The 23,991-nt window shown below is 41.6% G+C and overlaps 1 protein-coding gene across 5 annotated transcripts in view; it reads left to right on the top strand.

Moving 5' to 3' along the window:
- The window catches only part of pik3r5 (phosphoinositide-3-kinase, regulatory subunit 5), a 112,982-nt gene extending 91,636 nt beyond the window's left edge, over positions 1-21,346 (top strand). For all 5 annotated transcript variants that reach the window (XM_068058063.1, XM_068058060.1, XM_068058061.1 and 2 more), the window contains 4 exons: positions 1,558-1,651; positions 5,159-5,241; positions 12,687-12,802; positions 14,210-21,346. In XM_068058063.1, the coding sequence (XP_067914164.1) occupies positions 1,558-1,651; positions 5,159-5,241; positions 12,687-12,802; positions 14,210-14,357 (441 nt within the window). In that variant the 3' untranslated portion in view covers positions 14,358-21,346. The remainder of the gene's footprint in view (positions 1-1,557; positions 1,652-5,158; positions 5,242-12,686; positions 12,803-14,209) is intronic.
- The last annotated feature ends 2,645 nt before the right edge of the window (positions 21,347-23,991 follow it).

The following is a 23,991-nucleotide window of genomic DNA, read 5'->3' as shown; positions in this document are numbered from 1 at the left end:
AACTGAGCAGCTAGAGTAGGAAGAAAAAGAAAAGTTATGGGATGTTACTGAAGGTTAGGTTGAAAGTTGGTTTATTGGAGTGATTTAGCAAAGTGAAGACTTTAGGAAGAGAATTCTAGACTATTGGGATGAGAAGCCACTTAAAGATATGACTCCTCACATGGCCAGTTGAGTTTGTGATCCTGGCCATGCTGTTCGTGAGAAGTTTAACTAGAAAGAATGGAAGATTGAGGAGAAGATTGTTCTCGTATCTATTGGCAAGAATGTTTTTAAAGTCTATGAATAGCTTTGGAAATTTAATCTGAAAGAAGTCATTTCAGTTCAAATAAAATTTTAAGCTGTAAATGATCTAAATTCTTTGGTTAAATTGTTCCAATTTTCATGCAGTACATTACACACTGAGTCTTTGCTTGCAGTGCTCAGATCCTGTTCAGCAAAAAGCTAACTGTTTGAACAGCTGATTGCATGGTCAGTCTGAAGAGTACTGATGGAGGCAATTCAAAGCTGTAAAAATGAAGCCAGTTTAAAACTAAACAAAGAAATGTCTAATTGGAGTATCACTTCTGGAGTGCAAATTGACAAATAATTACATATTATCTGCTTCCAATAACCAAAAGTAGAAAAAGACATGACATACTACAGAATTTGCAGCTTATAAATACTGTACAATGCTTCTAAAAGTCAGTTAAGGTACAAATCACATCTTGGCTTCAAACAGCTAACCTCTGAACTCTGTCCACCACAGCAACAAAGCTGCTGTTTGGCATGGCTCAGTCACCTCTGAGTTAGAAGGTTGTGGGATCAAGTCTCACTTCAGAAGTAAGCACATAATCGAGGCTGATACTTGTTTGTGCAGTACTGAGGGAGAGCTGCACTGTTGAAGGTGCAGATTTTCAGGAAAGACCTTGAACAAAGGCCCCATCTTCCCTCTTGGATGGATGTAAAAAATTCCATGGCACTATTTCAAAGAGGAACAGAGGGGGATTCTCCCCTGTGTACCAACCAATATTTATCCTTCAATCAACACTGCTAAGAACATTATCTGGTCATTATCACTTTGCTGTTTGTGGAATCCTGCTGGGTGCAATTTGACTGTCAGGTTTCCTAAATTATAATAGTGAATATACTTCAAAAACATACTCCTCTGGCTGTAAAGCAGTTTGGGAAGTCCTAACAGGTGCTATATAAATGCAAGTTCTTTCTTCTGTCTTTTATTTATTAGAGTAGCTCTATTGGCCATGAGACATATCAGATTCCTCTATAATCAGGTATTGTTGTCAGTGCGCATTGCAAAGAAAGTGGTACCCTCGTAATTCCCTTCAAATCTGCCGAGAAACTAGCTGAAAAAGTTATTACTTAAAATCATCCATAGTCCCGCTCTATTTTTCAATTATGTACATGGTGACTTAAGTCACATGCTACAGTTAATAAATCTTATTAAACAAGAAAACAATTACTCTAAAATTCTCAATTTAAATGGATGTTGAGTGTAAAGAAAAACATAGCAATGACATGTCACCTCACTTTCTAATAGTCATTTCTTTTGTCTTCCATTAGGCAACAGTCAGCAGAAGAAGCCAGTGGAACAATGTGGAAAAAAACTGCACATCTGTAAATCTTAGCAAGGCCTGTAAGAAATATGATGAGCTAGGTAATATTGTTCATCGTGACCTGACTTTGATGAGATCTAAAATATGACCTTGTATATCTTTAGTTGTTCCAGTTAGCCATTTACATTTCTGTAGCACTTATTAATGTACTGTGAAATTTGTTTCATTTCATGCTTGATCATTACTGAAGAGTTTGTAAGGTACAACACATAGAGATTTCACAGAGAGGCTCATTTTTTTTTTCCATTGCCAAAGGTATGTTCATTAAAATGGCTGATGCCCTGCAACTCTTCACACACATGAGTTGCAAGGCACCAACATATCATCTGATAACCACTGGCCTAAAGCAGAAAAGAGGTGGTAGTACCATCTTTTTAAAAAATTCTTTCATGGGACTTGAGCATCGCTGACAAGACCAGCATTTGTTGCCCATCCCTAATTGCCCTTGACAACTCAGTGACTTGCTAGGACCATTTCACAGGGCAGTTAAGAGTCCACCGCATTGCTGTGGGTCTGGAGTCTCATGTAGGCGAGACCAGGTAAGGACAATAGATTTCCTTCCCTAAAGGGTATTAGTGAACCAGATGGGTTTTTAACAAAAATTGATGATGCTCATGGCACTATTACTCAGACTAACTTTTCAATTCCAGATTTTTAAATTTAATTATTTGCATTTAATTACACCAGCTGCTGTCCCCACAACATTAGCCTGGGCTTTTGAATTACTAGTCCAGTGACATTACCGCGACACCACCATCTTCCCATGCGCTGTAGGTAGACCCACAGTGCTGTTAGCAAGGGAGTTCCAGGTTTTTGACTAGCGACATTGAAGGAACAGCGATATAGTTCCAAGTCAGGATGGTGAGTGGCTTGGAGGGGAACTTTCAGGTGGTGGTGTTCCCATGCGTCTGCTGTCTTTGTCCTTCTAGATGGTAGAAGTTGTGGATTTGGAAGGTGCTGTGGATGGAGGCTTGGCAGGTTGCTACAGTGCACCTTGTATATGGTACACACTGCTGCCACTGTGCACCAGTGGTGGAGGGAGTGAATGTTGAGGGTGGTAAATGGAGTGCTGATCAAGCAGGCAACTTTGTCCTGGATGGTGTCAAGCTTCTTGAGTGTTGTTGGAGCTGTACTCATCCAGGCAAGTGGAGAGTATTCCATCACACTCCTGACTTGTGTGTTGTAGATGGTGGACAGGCATTGGGGAGTCAGGGGGTGAGTTACTTAACGCAGAATTCCCAGACTCAGACCTGCTCTTGTAGCGACAGTATTTATATGACATTTTCATTTAAGTTTCTGGTCAATGGTAACCCCCAGGATGTTGATGGTGAGGGATTCAGCGATGGTAATGCCATTGAAAGTCAAGGGGATATGGCTAGATTCTCTCTTGTTGGAGATGGTCATTGCCTGGTACTTGTGTGCCGTGCATGTTACTACATGTACATCTACCTGTCGTTTCAATTACATTATAGCAGATGGAGGATGTATGAGGTGCATGATCAAAATTAGATTAATTATCTCACCCAGCTGTGTTGTACTATGTCAAAACAACACAAGGTTCCAAGTTCAATTCTTGGCTTGTGCTGAGTCACATTATCTCAGTTGGGTACATTTGGGACAATACAATTGGCTTTAATGCCTCTGGGTAGGAATGTGATGCTAAACTTCACTCAGGGTACTTATTCCCAATCATAGGGCTGGATTTTGTGGAGGAGGGGGGCTCCTGGCACTGCATTGAAAAGGCGGGGAGAACCCCGCCTCAGCCTTTTGATGCCCCCTTGGCACAATCCTCCATTGTTCTGGAGGCGATGATTCTTGTGCCATTATCTCCATCCCTTTAAAGATGGGAATCCTGCCTCCAAGAGCTTCCAGCCAATCACAAGGCCGGCAGCTCAGCAGTAACAGCAGTGCCACTGGGAGTGGTACTGCAGAGGCCTCAGACCTAGGCCCAGTGCTGGAAACTAGACTTCAGGTAAGTGAGACGGGTTTGCCAGGGCCAGTCCAGAAAGCCCCAATGAGGTTGTGTGGGGAGGTGGATGTGAAGTCCAGAGGGAGGAGGGTGGGGGTGGGGTGCGCGGGGGTTCTTTGTGGGCCACAGATTATCCACGAAGGAGGGACACACCCCAATCCCGCAGGGAGGGTTCCTCGTTTTACAAGGCGTCGTCTCTGCATGGCGGAGGCATCCCCCCGCCGCTGGTTAGATCACAGCGTCAGCAGGAAGAGGTCCTCTTATGGCTATTAATAGGCCACTTAAGGGTCTCAATTGGCCGCTAGGTGGGAAGGCCATCATTGGCCTATTCGGCCCCTGGGAAAATCATTTGGCAATGGGGCAGTGATGGGACTTCCACCCCGCCCCTCCGACACCTGTTGCGATTCTATGGGACCCCCAGCCCCTGTCACCTCTGACCCTATCACGGGGCACCCATAAAATCCAGCCCATTGTCCCTCAATCTCTGCTGGAAAATGCACAAGAGTAAACATCATGATTATGCTCACTGCAAGGCCTATTGTGGTCACATAGCCTATTGACACTCATCATACACGCTCACAGATTAAGAACGGCAATTTATACAAGATCACATTTGTTGACAATGCAACCACTATATTATGCACTACTTGCACATGCGCAAATGCAGTGTCTTTGACTGAAACATCACTGTGCTAAAAATGGCGCTTCTCAATCTTACATAGAAAAGTGAATAAGCTCTGCATTGGCAAATAAAGTCAGTCGAAAAAGCGCAAAACCCCCCTCCTCCCCATCAATGCCCGCTTCTACCCCTGCTCGCTCCCTCTCACCCAACCACTCGCGGCTTCAATCCCCGGTTGTCCTCCTGCTCCCTTCCGCCCAACTGATCGCCGCTTGTCTCCCCTCCTCATCGCTCGTTCCCCCCCCCTCCTCGCCACTCACCAACCCCCCCACACTCAAGTCAGTCACTTTCTTGCTCGTTCACAGTGCACCCTGACATCAACGTGTGCATGCATGTGTTGATTTTGGCAAATTTGCAGACTCACTCGGATGATGTCGGAGGACATCGGATCTTGCACCTGTGCCAGCTGCGTTGGCAAGAGACAAACTGTTTAAACAAATTACTGGAAGGCTGTTGAACCTGAACGTAGCAATAGAAAGTATCTTGAAGGTAGCAGAAATGAAAAGAAGGAAAGATTTGAAATGAAAAGCTTTTATAAAAGATAACATGAGTCTGCTACTTCCCATGATCAACAGTGAGCAAAAGTTAAAGAAAAGAAGCATGTTGTGAATGTTTTTGAAGATTTTTTTCCACGTATTTTCTACTTGGGTTAAAAGGAAACTGACTCCAACAATTCAAATGTTTAATATGATTTATTCTGTTGCTGGTATTTTTGCATTAGTAGCAGTGTTATAACAGTTACCTTTTTTAATCAGATCCTACTTTCATGAGATGTGCTGTTCAAAGACTCAGTACCGTAATTGTATTTCAGGCACTTATACAAGACCTATATCTAGATCTTCTGACTGCATTTATAAATGGAATATGTTTCTTGAAAAAATAAATGTTAATTTTTCTTAGAATTCAATACCGAATATCTTCATCTTTCGATGACTGAGGTGGTGAAGCGACAGAACTCTAAATCTAAGAAAAGTTATAATCAGGTAAGCACAGATTTGTTAAAGTTTAAGAACTCAAAGCAGATGCTTTACAGAGCCCTGATTGATCAGGAAGGGCTAACTGCTGCAGTGGGTAACAAAAGTTACGCAGAAATATTCAGAGCTGTTTTTGCTTGATACTTTCACTGTCCTTTTACATTAAAAGGGTTAATTTTCCAACTTTGTGCTCCTGGTGGGAAGCCTCACCCACAGGGAGTACAAATTAGAAGTAGTCAGAAATTCATTTACAATATGTAGTTGCAGTGAGTAATGCTTTCCAACAGAATGCAAAACTGCACAATTGCCCTTTAAAATCATGTCTCTAATAATGAAACCTTCATAAAACGGCCAGTACATGAGATGACTGTCAAATCTAATTGAAACTCAATGATGATACATGCTTAACTGTTTTAGGTCATTGGCAGAGACTGACAAACTGTAGTTTTAGTTGCATCTGTCCCTTTTAAGAAGTTGGTAGCTTGCACACATTCATGTCATTTTTTTGCTCTCAGTTATAGGTTTGCAACTTTTATGTCTGTGCCTGAAGCTGCAGCGAGAAATGTGTATTTTTGGTTTTAGTGTTCATTGCCCCAGTACTGAAATCCCTTTCCACTGCCCCCCATAATTATGCAGTATATAGTTTCTTTATTGATCTCCAGGCGTCTGATGGTAGTGATTTCTTGGAACGTTTCCTGTTAATTCGGCAGGATTTTCCCGCCACCATCGGAACCCCAACATCGGGACCAAATGGGTGTCCTGAGCCTGCACTTGCTGGCAGTGAGACTGGCATTGTAATATTCCCGAAGGCAGCCTCCTAAGTGGCCACCTCCACGCTCGCCGTCCTATTAAGGATAGCGGGTGGGCTCCAGATGCTGCCAGCCTCAACATGGAGGCACCCTTGGAGGCATAAAATTAAATTCGTAATGCAGAGCAGGGAAGGTGGAAAGCCCTACAAAACAGCGGGGAAAGCCCTCCGGGAAGGATTGTTGGGGCCACGGGGGCACCTTTCCTTCCTGCAGCCCCGACAATGGGACATGGAGCCTCCGGCTTCGATAGCACCCCCAGCCTGCTGCATATGGCCACTCCGCTGGTGGTAAATGCCAGTGACTTCGAAAAGTCACCCCTAGTTGGAGCCTTAAATATTTAAATTGGCTGTCCGCCTCCATGGAGTGGGAAGCCAATTCACATCCTGGCCTGTTCCTGGGAAACTGCCCTGGTAGCAGGAATATAATGGGGAGCTGCCTGATGTGGTTCCTATTTTCCTAGTCCTCCCTACCCCCTGCGTCCCCCCACCCTCCACCCAAAGTCCAACCTTTTCTCCATGGGGCCAGGAAAATTCTGCCCAGTGTCTCTTATCATTGCTGATTAGTGGTGAGTACATGCCTGGTTTGTGAAGCTCCAGAGGTTGGGAAAGTAGTTTCTCCTCCCAACTGATGTCAGGAGTTTTACTTTTTTCTTTGGGTTTTCAGGATCATTCTTGAATTCCAGAAGCAGACATATATTTAAGAGTTCAAAGCTGAATTTTGAAAAATTGAAGATTTTATCCTTTACATGAGCTTGAGAAGCACATGAGGGAGAAAGGAATAGAGGGATATGCTGATGGGGCTAGATGAAGAAGGTTGGGAGGAGGCTCATGTGGAGCATAAACACTGGGATGAACTTGTTGGGCTAAATGGCATGTTTCTGTACTGTAAATACTTCGTAATAACAAACATTTTAAGGTTTCACAATAATTAACTTTATGAAGTTCCTCTAAGAATACAATTATTACATTGCGGGGAAATATTAAAAGGAAGGAGGTCTTTTAGGACTGGCTGTGTCAGGAAACTGAGTGCAACCAGAACTTAGAATACTCTTCTTTCATTTCTGTATTATAAGTCCTGACTGATAAAATGCAAGAATCCGCTTTCTACTAATCCTATGTGAATGACTTTGACATAGTCAGGACCTAAATCTTTTTGAGCATGGCTCTGTAGGGAAGAGGAACCTTTCATTCAATCTGCCAAAGATGGATCTGAACCCAGGTTCCAGAAGTGAAAGGACAGTGTCTCGCCCATATCCCTACATAAAACTTCACTTTCTCTCCAATTTACTCTGTCTTCTCCTATAATATTGACTCTATCACTAAACTACAATTTATGGCTGGTGATCACTGTTTGGGATAGAAATGCAATACTGTACCAATGTGCCTCCTGGTTTGCGTAGTCTTGTGACCTCTACCATGAGGAACTCTGACTGGGGACAGCCATTTTAGCAGTTTCATTAAAGACAGAGTCCACACCAGACTGATGGCCTGTGAGCCCGTAACATGGTGGCAGAGTGGAGCTGAGATTGAGTGTTTAGAAGCACTGCTATGGAACAAAGTCCACAGGAATGGTCAGAACTGCTAAAAGTCACTGGAAGCCACAGAAAAGGAAAAAAGAAACAGCTGAAAGCACAGGGTAAGACAATGGCTGCATATTTTCCTCTGCCTGCGCCAGTCAAAATGAAAGGTGATATGAAACAGAACTGGCAGTTTTTCTCTTCACAATGGCAAAATTACAACATTGTGACAGATTTAATTAACAAACCAGAGCAGCTGCAAGTAGCTACACTTTTATCACTGTTGGGAAGAGACTGCTACAAAGTGTATTTCACCCTAAGTCTCTCTGAAGAACAGAAAAAAACGGACAGCAGAAATTTTGAACGCCTTGAAGGCATGCTTTGAACCCAAGCGAACGTAACCTGTGAATGGTACGTGTTCAATATTAGGGTCCAAGGTGAAAAAGCGTCCATTGATCAATATGTGACTACATTAACACAGCTCGCAGAATCCTGTGAATTTGTGCAATTAAAAGATGATCTCATTCAAGACAGGATTGTATTGGACATAAGATATCCTGCAGTGAGAGCACGTCTATTGAGAGAAGACAAACTGACACTCAGGAAAGTGATTGACATGTGCAGAAGTGCTGAGGTTGTAAAACAATAGCTGGAGCATATTCATGGTAGAACAGACCAGGCCTTACATTATGCTGATAGACATTCCAGGCTGAAAGGGCAGAAAGATGACAAAGGGCAGGATGCAAATACTGCGGAGGACATCACGCACAGGAAAAGAAGGCATATCTAGCGTGGGGAAAGCAGTGTTTTCATTGTAAGAAGCTGAATCATTTTGCACACAAGCGTTTGGCTAGAAGCAGGTATGGATGGCCACTGGAGAGTTGTCAACTGAAGATTCTGACGAATCACGATACACCATACGACAGGTTGGTTCAGTGAGGTCAATAGGTGTTAAATGGTTTGTGACTGTTGGAATGATGACTGCAGAAGGAAAAAATCAAGTCAACATAAAGTGTCAGATAGACACCAGTGCGTCATGCAACATCATGACCTTCACAGTCCTGTGCAAAGTGGCTCAACATGGCGATCCAAAAATGAAGCCCTCAAAAGTAAGGTTGAGGCTATATGATGGTATCATACTAATGCCAAGAAGACAAGTTACTCTGAGAGCCCAATGCAATGGCAAGAACAAAGATCTGGAGTTCCAGATCATAGAAGGCAAGCAAAAGCCATTCATCTCAGCCAAAGCAAATTTAAAGCTCGGACTGGTAATCCTCAACATGCAAACAGAGATTTGCAACATTGTTGCAGCACACATAACCATTGATCATGGAACAGATCCTAGAGGAGTACAATGATATACTTACAGGTTTAGGATGTCTTCCTGGAGAATATCATCTCAAAGTAGATGAGAGGGTAAGACCAATTCAGCTTTTGCCAAGGAAAGTTCCAGCTGCCCTCAAGGCCAGCCTGAAAAAGAAGATAGAAGAGCTGGAAAAGAAGGGAGTAATCAAGAAAGTGACAACACCTACAGAATGGATTAGCAGCATGGTAACAGTGAAACAACCTGGAAAACTGAGAGTATGCATCGATCCAAAGGATCGATCCAAAGGATTGAAGAGATCTCAGTGAAACAGTGAAACAACCCGGAAAACTGAGAGTATGCATCGATCCAAAGGATCGATCCAAAGGATTGAAGAGATCTCAGTGAAACAGTGAAACAACCCGGAAAACTGAGAGTATGCATCGATCCAAAGGATCGATCCAAAGGGTTGAAGAGATCTCAATACCCCAGGCCAACCATCAAAGGAATTATTCCACACCTTGCAAAGGCAAAAATCTCCACTACCCTAGATGCAAAGGATTGTTACCAGCAAGTGAAGCTGGATGAAAGCAGCAGCTTTCTAACTACATTCTGGACACCGTTCAGGAGATACAGACGGAAATGCCAACCGGCACGCGCAGCCATGGCTCTAGAGGGGTATCAATGCAGACAGCGTGAGATAGTTAGTGATCTTCTTGGAGTGGAAGCTATAGTGGACGATCTGCTAGTTTATGGATGCAGCGACTCAATGGAAGAAGCCATTGCTGACCATGGTGAAAATCTAGTGCGACTGCCAGACAGAGCTCGCCAAATGAACCTGAACCTGAAGCTGAACAAGAAAAAATTGCAATTAAAGATGCTCGAAGTCAAGTACATAGGTCATGTACCAACAGCAAAAAGTCTTCGCCCAGATCCCAAAAAGTTGAGAGCAGTAGCAGCGATGTGACAACCAACAGATGTAAAAGCAGTGCAACAATTTGTTGGATTTGTCAACTATTTAGCAAGATTCTTGCCCAATTTGTTGTCTGATTGTGCACCATTATGCCAACTTACTGCCAAGGACATGCCATGGTATTGGGGCACAGAACAAGAAGCAGCGTTTACTAAAATCAAGCAACTAATGACAGCAATGCCAGTGCTGAAATACTATGACATAAAAGATGAAGTTACCCTGCTGTGTGATGCTAGTGAGACAGGACTTGGAGAAACCCTAATGCAGCAAGAATAACCAGTTGCATTTGCATCCAGGGCTTTAACGCAAACGGAACAATGCTACACTACGATCAAGAAAGAGTGCCTGGCCATTGTCTTTGCTTGTGAACATTTTCATCAATACCTACTTGGAAGAGACAAAGTGACAGTTGAGTCCGACCACAAGCCACTTCAAAGCATTTTCCTCAAGCCACTACTATCTGCTCCAAAGTGTCTGCAAAGGATGTTACCCCGGTTACAGAGATATCATCTGGATGTGACATATAAGCAAGGGAAACAGATGTACATCACTGACATGCTGTCGAGAGCAGCACTCCCTATGAAGAAAATACAGGATGCTACGACAGAGTGTGAAATCTTCCAGATCCAATGTGAAGCTGCAGCTTGCCATGCTCTGGAAGTTATCAACCCAGCAGAGACATTGAATCTGACAGATATGCACCTTGCTCAAATCAAGTGAACTACCCAACAAGATCCAACTCTACAGGTGTTGCAAGAAGTACTGATGAAAGGATAGCCTGACCATATCTAGGACACTCCTGTGGTCACGAGCGTATTGGGCATACAGAGATGAATTGACAGCCCAAGATGGCATCTTGTACAAAGGAAATAGAGTCATTATCCCCAAAGAGTTGAGAGGAGAGATGCTAAAGTGCATCCATTCAAGGCACCAAGAAATTGAGTCGAGTCTGAGGAAGGCAAGAGAAGTGCTCTACTGGCCAAACATGAGCAATGAAATCAAGGACCCATCAGCCAGTGTAGGGCGTGTAACAAGTACCAAGCTAAGCAAGCTAAAGAGCCGCTGATGACACTTGCCATCCCAGACAGACCTTGGATGAAGCTGGGAGTAGACCTCTTCACTCTCACAGGAACCGATTATCTTGTCACCGTAGACTACTATTCTGACTACTGGGAGATAGACCAGCTGACTTCAATGACTACCGGTGAGATTGTAGAATGCCTGAAAGGACACTTCAGTTGTTACGGCATTCCAGACATTGTGAAGACCGACAATGACCCTCAGTTCACAAGTGAAGAATTCAGCCCCTTAATAAAGGATTGGGAAATTTAACACCATGCATCATCTCCACACTATCCCCTGTCCAATGTAAAGGCTAAGGCGGCAGTGCAAATCGCCAGAGGAATCATAAAGAAATCGAGCAAATCTACAAGGCTATCCTCGTGTGGAGAAGCACACCTATCAAAGGCATGGAAAGTAGTCCGGTACAAAGACTAATGTCACACCACACCCAAATTACTCTTCCAATGCCAAAACAGCTACTGAAGCCAAATGTAGTAACAGGTGTTAGTGACAAAATCAAGGTGAAATGGCAGAAAGTCAAATTTCACTTTGACAAAACTTCCAAACCATTGCTAGAATTGAGCATTGGAGAGCCAGTCAGGGTACAAACCTTCAATACTCTCAACAAGAATCAGCCCAAGTAGCAACTTGGGACCTGCGCATGGCAGTTGTCAGCTCCATCGTATGTGATGGAAGTGAACGACCAGATATACCGTCGCAACCGCAGGCACATACGCACAACTGGAGAAGCTGTTCTGACAAAGCAGGCGGCCAATCAGGAAGATGATAACTCACCAACTGCACAGACCACAGAACAACCATCAGCCGCAGAGGTCCACAGCACCCCGACAATGGAAATGGAACAACAACAGTTATTGTGGCAACAAGTGACATGGGAATGACACTCGATGGAGAAGGAAAATCAACCAGATGAATAACCAACAACACTGTGTATGTGCACCGTTAAGAGACCGGCATGATTTAATGACTGTGTGCAATGCATGTGCAGAGACTGACAAGAAAGACAAACTACTAATGCATGAGAATAGTTGTTTGTATTGTGGGTAACTTGGGCAACTCAGTGTCAATGATGATGCATGCAAATCTATTTTTGTTTTTTTTTTGTATGAAAAGGGGGATGTTTGAGATAGAAATGCAATACTGTACCAATGTGCCTCCTGGCTTGCCATAGTCATGTGGCCTCTACCATAAGGGACTCTGACTGGGGGCAGCCATTACAGCAGTTTCATTAAAGACAGAGTCCATACCAGACACAAGTCCTGTGAGCTTGTAACTATCACCCTCTATTCTAAGTGGCCATTATCCATAAGTTATACTTGACAGTGAGTGCCCCAGGCTGTCTTACTGAGAAGGAGGTCACAACTGAGCCCAATCCTATCCTCAACCAACATCCCCACATGCACTTCCAGAAGGGGTTGTTAAATAGCAGCCAGGAGCAGGAACTCTAGCTGATATTTCCTTCCTGAACACAGGGCCACCCTATTGCTTCCTTAACTGATGTCAACTAACACAGCATGGACAGGGGATGTAGAACAATGGTGACCCATGGTGTATATAGCTCACATTCCGTCTGCCCTATTGGGACAAGCATTACTCTTAAATGGCCAGGATTCAAGCTTATGTTTGCTAGTAAGTGCAAACAATAGTATTGAAAAGGATAGGAAATTAACCTTGATCAGAACATTTGGTACCTAGTGTATCTTCCACCGAATGTTTAACGAATCAACATACTGTGGGCATTATTTGATGTAAATCTCTTTGTTGTTTCAGCAAATAAGTGTAACCGAAATCAAGATTGACAAGGTACAGATTATAGGGGTTAATAATACCACTTTTGCTGTTTGTCTGGACCAGGATGAGCAAAAGGTTTTTCAAAGCGTAACCAGGTAGGAGAATTGTTTCACCTTTCTCACCCATTTGTTATTTTTTGCAAACTTATTTTAATATAGAAAAGTATAAATACAAAAACCATAGTCTTGCTCAAGTGCATTTTCTTACTTTGCCTGTATGTGGCATTTCTATCACATCTCACAAACATCTTCAAGTATTTTAAATGCAATTAATTATTCTTAACAGTATAGCTAATGTTATGTAAGCAACTGTGCCAACCATTTTATATGCAACAAGATCCCTCAAACACAATGAGATGAATAGTTAGCTAATCTGTTTTTTGTGGAGCTGTATTGACCAAGATACTGAGAGGACTCCCTAGTCATGTTCAAATGGGCAATGGGATTTCTAACATCTTTCTGAAACTCAGCTTAACACCTCATCAAGAGGACCATACCTACAATATTGAACTGGAGAGCCAGTCTAATTTAAATGCTCAAGTGCTGGAGTAAGATTTGAATCCATAACCTTCTGAGTCAGATCAGAGACAAGAGTACCACCCACTTAGTCATGACCATTATTTGTATAGATGGGAGTGTGGCTGTGGAATTTGCAGAGGTAGCTATTTCTCCCTATTCAATGGACTCTTAATGCCTGGAAACTCCCTCGATAGTGTTACAGTTGCAAACCATTAGATTTTGGCGAAGTAAATAGACCTTATTTCCTTGTAGGTCACTGTCGGTAAATTATGTTTGTTTTGGCATATTTGGAATGTTATTCTGATCTAGCTGAAAGATGACACTGTGCTTATATATACCATTCCAAAAAGAAATTCTAAGCTTGGAGCCAAGACATATTTCTGGGATACAGAGAGCTTTATTCTGCATTTATCTCATGCTATACCTGACTGTGAAGTGTTTAATACTAACTTGATGTGCCTGAAATTTGAAGTTTCCATTTCTCATCCTTCATTCCAAGATTCACTGAAACATAAAAGAAAAGAAATTGTTACTATACCATTTATGTAAAATATCTGATTATTATAGTATGCATGTGTTTCAATTTTGAAACCTGCTTTGGTCTCACTTAATTTGGTTAAACAAGCAAACATTGTGCATCAATGTGGAGCTAAGAAGGGACAATTATGAACATAGGAAGAATGAGGGACAGGAAAATCTCTCTCTGGCCCATCCAAAAACCTTCTGACAATTCAAAGTACATTCACACATAAGCACCTTCAAAATTGAAATATGTGAAGTAAAACATTGCAGGGAGGCTAGAAATCTTTAGTAAAAATGTATTATATTGTACATCTATTGTAGGGACTAAAATGTGGAGCTTATTGGCTTAAAATAGGTTAGTCATGCTGCCTAAACTGGTTTGTGCAAAACTTTTCCTTTTTTTCCAGTTTACATCTTTTGATATAAAATTAACTCATATTTATCTTGTTATGCCTTTTTTAGATGTGAGGTGTCTGTGTGTTACAAGCCTGAGGACAGGGTGCCTCAGAAAGTGAAGAAACACACCTCTTTTCAGATGCAGCAGCAGTCGTCAAAGTTCTATTCACTCCTCTGTCTTCCAATTGTAACCTTCAGTGGAGCTTTGCCATAGGAACTGCCGATGATGATACATTGTCCCTATCACACTGCTGGCTGAAAATATTATTGCACCAAAATAATGGACCTGATTTTATATTTTGTGCTGGCACTAATAGATTTACTATTATATAAATCAAACTTTCATTGGTGCTTACAAAAGGCCTCGGGTGAAGTAGCGAAGATGTGCCAATTTAAATTGTGATCCAAATGGTACAAACAGTGACACTCAGGTTGCTTTACAGCCATTGTTTATAGGATTGCTAGGGAGAGAGGAGATGGTGGCTATTTGTTTCAGAAAGTGAAACTTCAGTGTCAGAATTTGGCAGGAGCTATCATTGGGCGAGATGAATATGGTGCAAGTATAAACTTCTTGGTGGATAGTAGAGTAATGCATCCCCTTTGTGTACTGATGCATTGCAGCACAGAGTACGACCACAGATCCCATCAGTCGCTGAGTGGAAGGAAAGTTTAGAATTTGATGAGAGTAGGAATTCAGTGCTGACGGGGAAGGAGGTGCTTCTTTTTGCCTTTAACACTTGCGAGTTAGTTTGTCAAAGAAACTATCAAAATAAAACCTCAAAACGGACTAAAATGTAATTCACTATAAATAAATACAGACTAAGATAAGGTAAGGACTAAAGATTTAAAAAATAGGATAGCTAAGTCAGATTTCAAAACCTCAGAGATTTTCCGGCAACATCCGTTCGACTGGGGTAAATAACTCCCAGACTCGGGGACATCACAGGATGGCAGGTGGGTCATTGGTAAATATTTCTTTTGCTCCCGGATGAGTAATAGTAAATAATTTGTTTTTTTTTTAAATTCTAATTTTAATTCAGGCTACCAATAAACAAATAATGAAAAATACTAGAGATGGTAGGGCAGGCTATTTGTTGGGACTGAGATATGTGGGAGTTTGTGGACAGCAAAACTATCCTCAATTCCCATATCTGCAGGAAATGTCTCTGCCTTCAGTCACTTTGTCTGAGAGGCATTGAGTTGGAGTGCAAGTTAGAAAACATAAGGGAGGGGAAGGAATTTCTGGATAGTGTTCTCCAGAAAACAGTCACATCCCTGAGGACAGAATACGGTCATGGACTGTGAGGTTGTCCGGGTAGCAGGGACTAAGGAAAAGTGGTGAAGGAGCTTCCACGGACACTGGTCCTGTCCAACAGGCACTATGTACTCACTATCTGTCAGGACCAGGAGAAAGACTGCAGGGAGGGCAGCTATAATGCAGACCAAGGCACCATGGCTCAGAAGGCTGTTGAAGGGCAGGGAAAGGCAAAATAGAAATTCAGCAGTGATAGGGGATTTTATAATTGGGGAATAGATGGTGTCCTCTGCAGTCACAAACAAGTCCAATGGGTGTATTGCCTACCTACTGCCAGGGTAAGGGTTATCTTAAGGCAGCTAAAAAGTAATTTGGAAATGGAGAGGGAAAATCCAGTTGTCATGTTCCTTGTCAGAACCAACAACAGAGGTAGGAACAGGAGGTCAGGTCCTACTGAGGGAGTATCAGAAGTTAGGAACTAAATTAAAACACAGGAATTCAAGGGTAATAATCTCTGGATTATTGCCCAAGCTGTGTGCAAATTGGCAGAGACAAACAAATCAAGAGAATTAACGTGGCTGAAGGGCTGGTGTGGAAAAGAGGAGTTCCTTTTCATGGGCACTGGCACCAGTACTGGGTCAGGAAGGAGCTGCACTGATGGGACAGCCTCCACCTGAATTGGAGAGACACCAATGTTTTGGTGGAAAGGGTAAATAGGGAGCTGGCAAAGGCTTTAAACTAGTAAGACCGTGGGTTGGAGGTTGGTGGTGTAGAGGAATCTATAAGAACTGAAGCAAGCTTTAATATACAAGAAACAGGAAAGGATAGTACGGAACAGATTAAATTAAGGGAGGACATAAATGGCCGGGGAATATAAAGTTATAGAACAGACAGTTAAAAATAAAGTGGGAGCAACTGCTATTAAAAATGAGTTAAACTGTGTACACCAATCCACACTGAGTCCATAATTAAACAGGGAAACTGGAGGCAATAATACATTACAAGGAACTAAATGTAAGAATTACTGAGACATAGCTACAGAAATATCAGGACTGGGAATTAAGCATTACAGGGTATATCATATTTAGAAAAGATAGGGAGGGAAGGTGGAGTAGCTGTACCTACTGGTAATAACAAAATGGCAGTAGAAAAAAAAGTGACAGTATCAGTACTGAAATAGTCAACATGGATAGAGATAAAAAAATAGTAAAGGATCAATCACACTGGTAGGGTAACTTACAGGCCACTTAATAGTGGAAGGCAAGTGAAGGAAGGAATATGGAAACAAATTAGAAAAATTAGTTTAAAATAAAACAATAATAATTATGGCAGATTTGAACTACCCTGAAATTAATTGGCCGGAAGAGGTAGGTCATGGGGTAAAGGGAATGGAGTTCCTACAATGTGTACAGGACTCCTTTCTAACCCACAATGTCAACATCCCAACAAGGCAGAATTTGCTACTGGATCTAATAATGGGGAATGAAACAGAGCAGATAAGCGAAGTAAAATTTGGGGAACATTTAGGCAACATCGACCATCATGTAACATGCTTTAGGGTAATAATTGAGAAGGAGAGAAGCATGACAAAGATGAGGGTCTCGGATTGGAGAAAAGTTGATTTTTATGAGTTGAGAATGGAACTTGGGAAAATAAAATTAGCAATATTGGCAAACAGTGATGTAGAATAAAAATAGGAAACATTTGAAACGGTGTTCAAAAGAGTCCAGGAAAAATATATTCTGCTTAAAAAACAAGAACAAACTAAACACTAATGAGACAGCATGGATGAGCAAAGACACAAAGGAAAAACTGAAGTTAAGGAAAGAGGCATACACTAAGTACAAGGACAGTAGGGGAAAGTATGACAAAGAAGAATGCAAAGAGACTAGGAGAGAATAAAAAAAAGACAATTAGGAAGGAAAAGAGGAACGATGGAATTAAATTATCAAGGGCCATAAAACAAAATAGTGAAATATTCTACAGACTTATAAATAAATGAAAAGTAAAGTTGGCATGAGCATCAGGCCATTAAGGGAGAGTCAGGATAAGATCACTGGCAGCTATAGCGAAAAGGCAGAAATATTAAATAATTACTTTGCTTCAATATTTACCAGGGAGACAATCAGGTGGACATGACATCAGCAGATGAGATTAGAAACGATATAGTCACTTTTAAAATAAAAAGAGAAGTATTAAATAAACTAATCAAACTTAAAAAGGATAAAACCCCTAGTTTGGACGAATTGCATCCATGCATTTTTTAAACATCTAGAAAAGAGATAGAGGCGCTAATACATATATTTAATAATTCATCAGATAAAGGGTAAAAGTGTAGTGCCAGAGGACTGGTGGATAGATAACATTATATCTGTATTTAAGAAGGGAGAACATGTCTAGGGAACTATAGACTGGTCAGCTGAATATTGATGATAAGAACAATAATGGAATCCTTACTAAAGGAGAAAATAGAAAAACATCTAGAAACCAATAATATAATAATAGTATGGATTTCAAAAGGGAAAGTCTCTCTTTACCTCTTTGAATTCTTTGAAGAGGTAACAGAAGGAGTAGCCAGGGGTAATACAGTAGATGTGGCTTATTTAGATCTCCAAAAGGCCTTTGATAAGGTGCCACATAATAGATTAAAGAATAAAATTAGAGCATACGGAGTCAGGGAACAAGTAGCAGAATATCTAGCTGGTTGCAAGATAGAAAGCAAAGAATATGGGTAAAAGGTAACTAATCAGAGTGGCACGAGGTGGAAAGTAGGGGTCCCACAGGGATCAGTGCTGGAACAAATGGTGTTTACAATTTAATTAACAATTTAGACTTTGAAATCAAAAACACAATTTCAAAAATTTGAATGACACCAAATTTGGCGTGGTGGGGGAGTGGGTTGTGGAGACAGTCACTACAGAGGAAGACTGCAACAAATTACAAGAAGACATGAATAAACCTGTAGAATGGGCTTATAATTGACAAGTAAATTTCAACACAGATAAGTGTGGGAGATATTACATTTTGGTAAGAAAAATGAGGAGGCCACATATGACTTGGAAAATAAGAACTAAATGGGATAGGGGGCAAAGGGATCTGGGAGTACAAATACACAAATCACTATAGGAAGGATGTGATTGGACTGGAGAGGGTGCAGAGGAGATTCACCAGGATGTTGTCTGGGGGGAGCATTTCAGCTATGAAGAGAGATAGGATAGGCTAGGGTTGTTTTCCTTAGAGCAGAGAAGGCTGAGGGGGGACCTGATTGAGGTATACAAAATTATGAGGGGCATAGATAGAGTAGATAGGAAGAAACTTTTTTCCCTTAGCAGAGGTGTCAATAACCAGGGGGCATAGATTTAAGGTAAGGGGCAACAGGTTTGGAGGGGATTTGAGGAAAAAAAATTTCACCCAGAGGGTGGTTGGAATCTAGAACACATTGCCTGAAGGGGTGGTAGAGGCAGGAACCCTCACAACATTTAAGAAGTATTTAAATGAGCACTTGAAACTCCAAGCATACAAGGCTGTGGGCCAAGTGCTGGAAAATGGGATTAGAATAGATAGGCTTGATGGCCGGTGCGGATACAGTGGGCTGAAGGGCCTGTTTCTGTGCTGTATAACTCTGTGACTCTAATGACACAGGTTAACATGGGCATAAAAAGTAAACCAAGCCCTAGGGTTAATTTCCAGAGAGATAGAATTGAAATGTCAAGAAGATATACTAAACTTGTATTGAACCTTGGCTAGACCACACTTGGAGTACTATGTACCATTCTGTCATACAATATCCTGTCATATTATAGAAAAGATATAGAAGCTCTGGGAAGGGTGCAAAATAGATTCACAGGATGATACCGGAAATGCGAGGTTATACCTATGAGAAGAGGATGAACAAACTGAATCTCCTTTGTCTTGAAAAGCGAAAGCTGAGAGGTGACCTAATAAAGATGTTTAAAACTATGAAAGGTTTTGCTCGCGTAGACAAAGAGAGAGACAGGGTTTCCATGTGTGGGGAACAGCAAAACCCAAGGGCTCAATATACGATTGTTATCAAGAAATCAAATAGGGAATTCTGAAGACATTTCTTTAGCAAGGGAGCAGTGACAATGTGGTACTAGCTACCATAGGGAGTGATTAAGGTAAATAGTATAGATGCAGTTAAGAGGAGGCTAGATAAACATATGAGGGAGAAGGGAATAGAGGGTTATTCTGATAGCATTAGAAGAAGAAGAAAGGGAGGAGTCTCAAGTGGAGAATAAAGGCAGGCATGGACTGGTTGGGCCAAATGGTCTGTTACTGCATTGTATATTCTATGCATTTCTATGCAATATCGTAAGATGCACATTCTGGTCTGCAATTCCTCATCTAGGCACTATCCAGAAATTACAAGCCTTGCAGGAAGGAATGATAAAAATGAAGCGGGTGCCATTCTGTACTATTCTGATGCAATTCACAGCATAGTATTGTGGGATCGTTGCTTGCCCTTTTGATTAAGGAATGGTATGTGAAGCTGGGATGGTGGAAGAAGGAACTAAAAGAAAAGACAAAACTTGAATAAAAAATGTTCTCCAATATGGAGTATCTTTCAGCACTGTGCAAATAATGCATATAAAAGGGAGCCCAATATTCTAATTCAGTGTAAATAATCTGCTTGATAAGTAGTAATCAATTTTAGAGCTTCTTTAATGTATAGATAAAGGAGTTGACTCAAGGTAAACAGACACCTGGTGCAGAATGTCATCATCCTGATTCCTTTCTCTTTAAATACAATTACTGCTTCAGTCATGACATTTAAACAAATAATACTGTAGATAATTTATCTTGTGTACACTTAAAAACTCCTGTGAAAGACATCAATGGGGCTAGATCTTGACTTTATGTGACAGTAAAATAGGTAATAGCAAATCGTCAGCCTAATTTACATCTCCCCCAGGTTCCATTGAATGTCCCAATGAATTTGTCTAATAAAGTAATTTAATTTCAAATCAGTTGTATTGATTTAAATGAACTGGGGATTAATAAATACTGATTATTCGTTTGAAGATAAAATCATTCCATCGAAATGCTGATTTGAGTTTAAACTATTTGGGAAACTAAATTAAGTGTTTACCAGGATTCAACTGTGCTGGGCGAGTAAAACTGACCAGTAATATATTGTAAAGTTCCTTATTGCTTTGGTGGTGTTTACTTGTGTGTCTCTCATTTGGGCATGTTACTGTTACTGATGACGGGTCAAAAATATTTCAATTTCTAGCTACTAAATCATTGATGTGTATGTTTTGAAAATGAATTTTGATCCAGCACTCAGTTAAAAACAATCTTTATGTTTTATACTTTTGGCTGAAGCTTGGAGCTTGATTGAAAAGTAACTGTCTTCTGAAAGAACTACAGTAAGATTATGGACGATTGTTCTCTGCAGCAGATACAATCAGAATGCATTCATGATGGACATTCCTGACTATGATATAGGAATCTGATTCCTTTTGAATTGATCAGACTGGTCTAATGTTTCTAAACCAAATCTTGCCAGAAATTTGTCTGACAGTTTGAAATTATAACTCCTTTCTTCTCAGATATGATGTAAAATGTGCAATAATTGTATTTCAATTCCGATTTATCGTGTTCTTCATGGCAACCACTGTATGCTATGAACTTCAGAAAGTGTACAGGTAGTCTATTTCTTTCCCTCATAGTAGGGCTGTTGCATAGACTTTCAGGGATTCAAATGAATTGCACTGTCTTCAAGGTACTGGATTGCACACTAAACTGTATATATTTGTATAGTTAAGGTACACTGTAGGAGTAAAATATACATCTCGATCATTGATTTAAGGATAAAGCTTATTTACAATTTAAACAGACTTCGCAGTGTGTTTGAGTGCCTTTGTTAACACAAGCTGGAAGCTCTGTCTGTTCCTGAATAAAAGTGATTGTCCCTGATATTTATAGGAAGGTGAAGTGGTGTGGGTTTTTTTAAATTCATTTTGAGGATGTGGATATTGCTGGCAAGACCAAGATTTATTGCCCATTCGTGAAGCTGGTGGTGAGTCACCTGTTTGACAATGAGTGGCTTGCTTGCTGGGCCATTTCAGAGGACAGTTTAGAGTCAACCACATTGCTGAGGGTCTGGAGTCACATATAGACCAGACTGGATAAGAATGGCAGGATTCCTTCCCTAAAGGACATTAGTGAACCAGATGGATTTTTTTAGGGCAATCCAGTAGTTTCATTCCCACGATTGTGATACTAGTCTTTTTAATTCCAGATTCATTTAATTAACTGAATTCAAATACTCCAGCTGCGGTGGCAGCCAGCAGCTAGTCAGATTGAGAGAGTGGCTGGCTGTCAAGTAGGAAGGCCTGTGCTGGAAGGCCACAGTCAGGATGTAGAGCAAGGAGGAGGGAGAGAGAGAGCAGGGGAGGGAGCGGTGGGTGAAGACGTCAGATGACAGAAGGAGATTATGGATTGTGTGGGATGTTGCAGGATGGTGGGTTGTGGTTGAAAATATTGCGGGAGGGAAGCAGGTTAGCTTGCGGAGGGTTGGGTGGGGGAGGGGCAGCACCCCTGCTCCTGCTGAGCCTCAAGCAGTATTAGAATGTTCCGATTCCAGCCTTTCTCCCCTCCTTCAGTTGCCGGGTTTCCCGAGGCCTGGCAAACCTCTCAAAAACCGTTAAAATTGGCCGCTAAAGTCTAAGGCACGCAGCCTCCTGAACATATTTAAATAACTGAACAGCCTCTGGAGAGATGGTTAGTCGCCAACCCCTCCAACCTGCCTCCATTAAAACTGGAAGTGAGTTTCAGGTTTCACATTTTTGAAATGTTAATCCCCATTCAAGAATGTGGTCTAAACAGGAAACTAGATGATTTTCCTGGCAGCTAGCATTAAAGGAAATCCCAAAGTTTTCTATTGGCATATAAATAGTAGAATGGTGGTAAAAGGAAGAGTGGGGCCAACTATGGACCAGAAAGGGGATTTACACACGGAGGCAAAGGGCATAGCTGAGGTATTAAATGAATACTTTGCATCTGTCTTTACCAAGGAAGAAGATGCGACCCAAGCAATGTTGAAAGAGGAGGTAAATCAGACACTAGAGGGACTTAAAATTGATAAAGAGGAAATATTAGGCTGTCTGTACTTAGTGGAGAAAGCACCAGGACCAGATGAGATGCATCCAAGGATACTGAGGGAAGTGAGGATGGAAATTGAAGAGGCACTGGCCATAATTTTTCAGTCTTCATTAGACTTGGGGGTGGTTCCAGAGGATTAGAGAATTGCAAACGTTACACCCTTGTTCAAAAAAGGGTATAAAGATAAGCCCAGCAACTACAGGCCAGTCAGTTTAACTTCAGTGGTGGGAAAACGTCTAGAAAAAATAATTTGGGACAAAATCAATCGTCACATGGATGAATATGAGTTAATTAAGGAAAGCCAGCATGGATTTCTTAAGGGAAAATCATGTTTAACTAACTTGCTGGAGTTTTTCGAGGCGGTAACAGAGAGGGTTGATGAGGGCAATGTTGTTGATGTGGTGTACATGGACTTTCAAAAGGCGTTTGATACAATGCCGCACAACAGATTTGTGAGCAGACTTGTAGCTCATGGAATAAAAGGGATGGTACGAAATTGGCTGAGTGACAGGAAACAAAGAGTAGTGGTTAATAGATGTTTTTGGGCTGGAGGAAGGTTTGCATTGGAGTTCCCTAGGGATCAGTGTTGGGACCCTTGCTTTTAGTCATAGAGTGATACAGCACTGAAACAGGTCCTTTGGCCCACCGAGTCTGTGCCGACCAACAACAACCCATTTATACTAATCCTACATTAATCCCATATTCCCTACCACATCCCCACCATTCTCCTACCACCTACCTACACTAGGGGCAATTTACAATGGCCAATTTACCTATCAACCTGCAAGTCTTTGGCTGTGGGAGGAAACCGGAGCACCCGACGGAAACCCACACGGTCACAGGGAGAACTTGCAAACTCCACACAGGCAGTACCCAGAACCGAACCCGGGTCACTGGAGCTGTGAGGCTGTGGTGCTAACCACTGCACTTTTCCTGATATATATTAATGATTTAGACTTTGGTGAACAGGGCACAATTTCAAAATTTTCAGATGATATGAAACTTGGAAGCATTGTGAACTGTGAGGAGAATAGTGTAGAACTTCAACAGAACATAGGCAAGTTGGTGGAATGGGCAGACAGGTGGCAGTTCAATGCAGAGACATGTGAAGTGATTAATTTTGGTAGCAAGAACATGGAAAGACAATATAGAAAAGGGGGTATTATTCTAAAGGGGGTGCAGGAGCAGAGGGACCTAAGTATATATGTGCATAAGTCATTAAAGGTGGCAGGACAGGTTGAGAACAGGGTTAATAAAGCATACAGTATCCTGGGCTTTATTAATAGGGGCATAGAGTGCAAGAGCAAGGAAGTTACGTTGAACTTGTGTAAGACACTAGTTCGGCCTCAGCTGGAGTATTGCGTCCACTTCTGGGCGCGACACTTTAGGAAAGTCGTGAGGGCATTGGAGAGAGTACAGAAAAGATTAATGAGAATTGTTCCAGGGATGAGGAATTTCAGTTATG

The sequence above is a fragment of the Heterodontus francisci genome, chromosome 26, assembly GCF_036365525.1.
Source record: "Heterodontus francisci isolate sHetFra1 chromosome 26, sHetFra1.hap1, whole genome shotgun sequence".
NCBI lineage: Eukaryota > Metazoa > Chordata > Chondrichthyes > Heterodontiformes > Heterodontidae > Heterodontus > Heterodontus francisci.
Note: the sequence above shows the minus strand (reverse complement) of the source record. Positions and strands in the feature narration are given on the sequence as shown.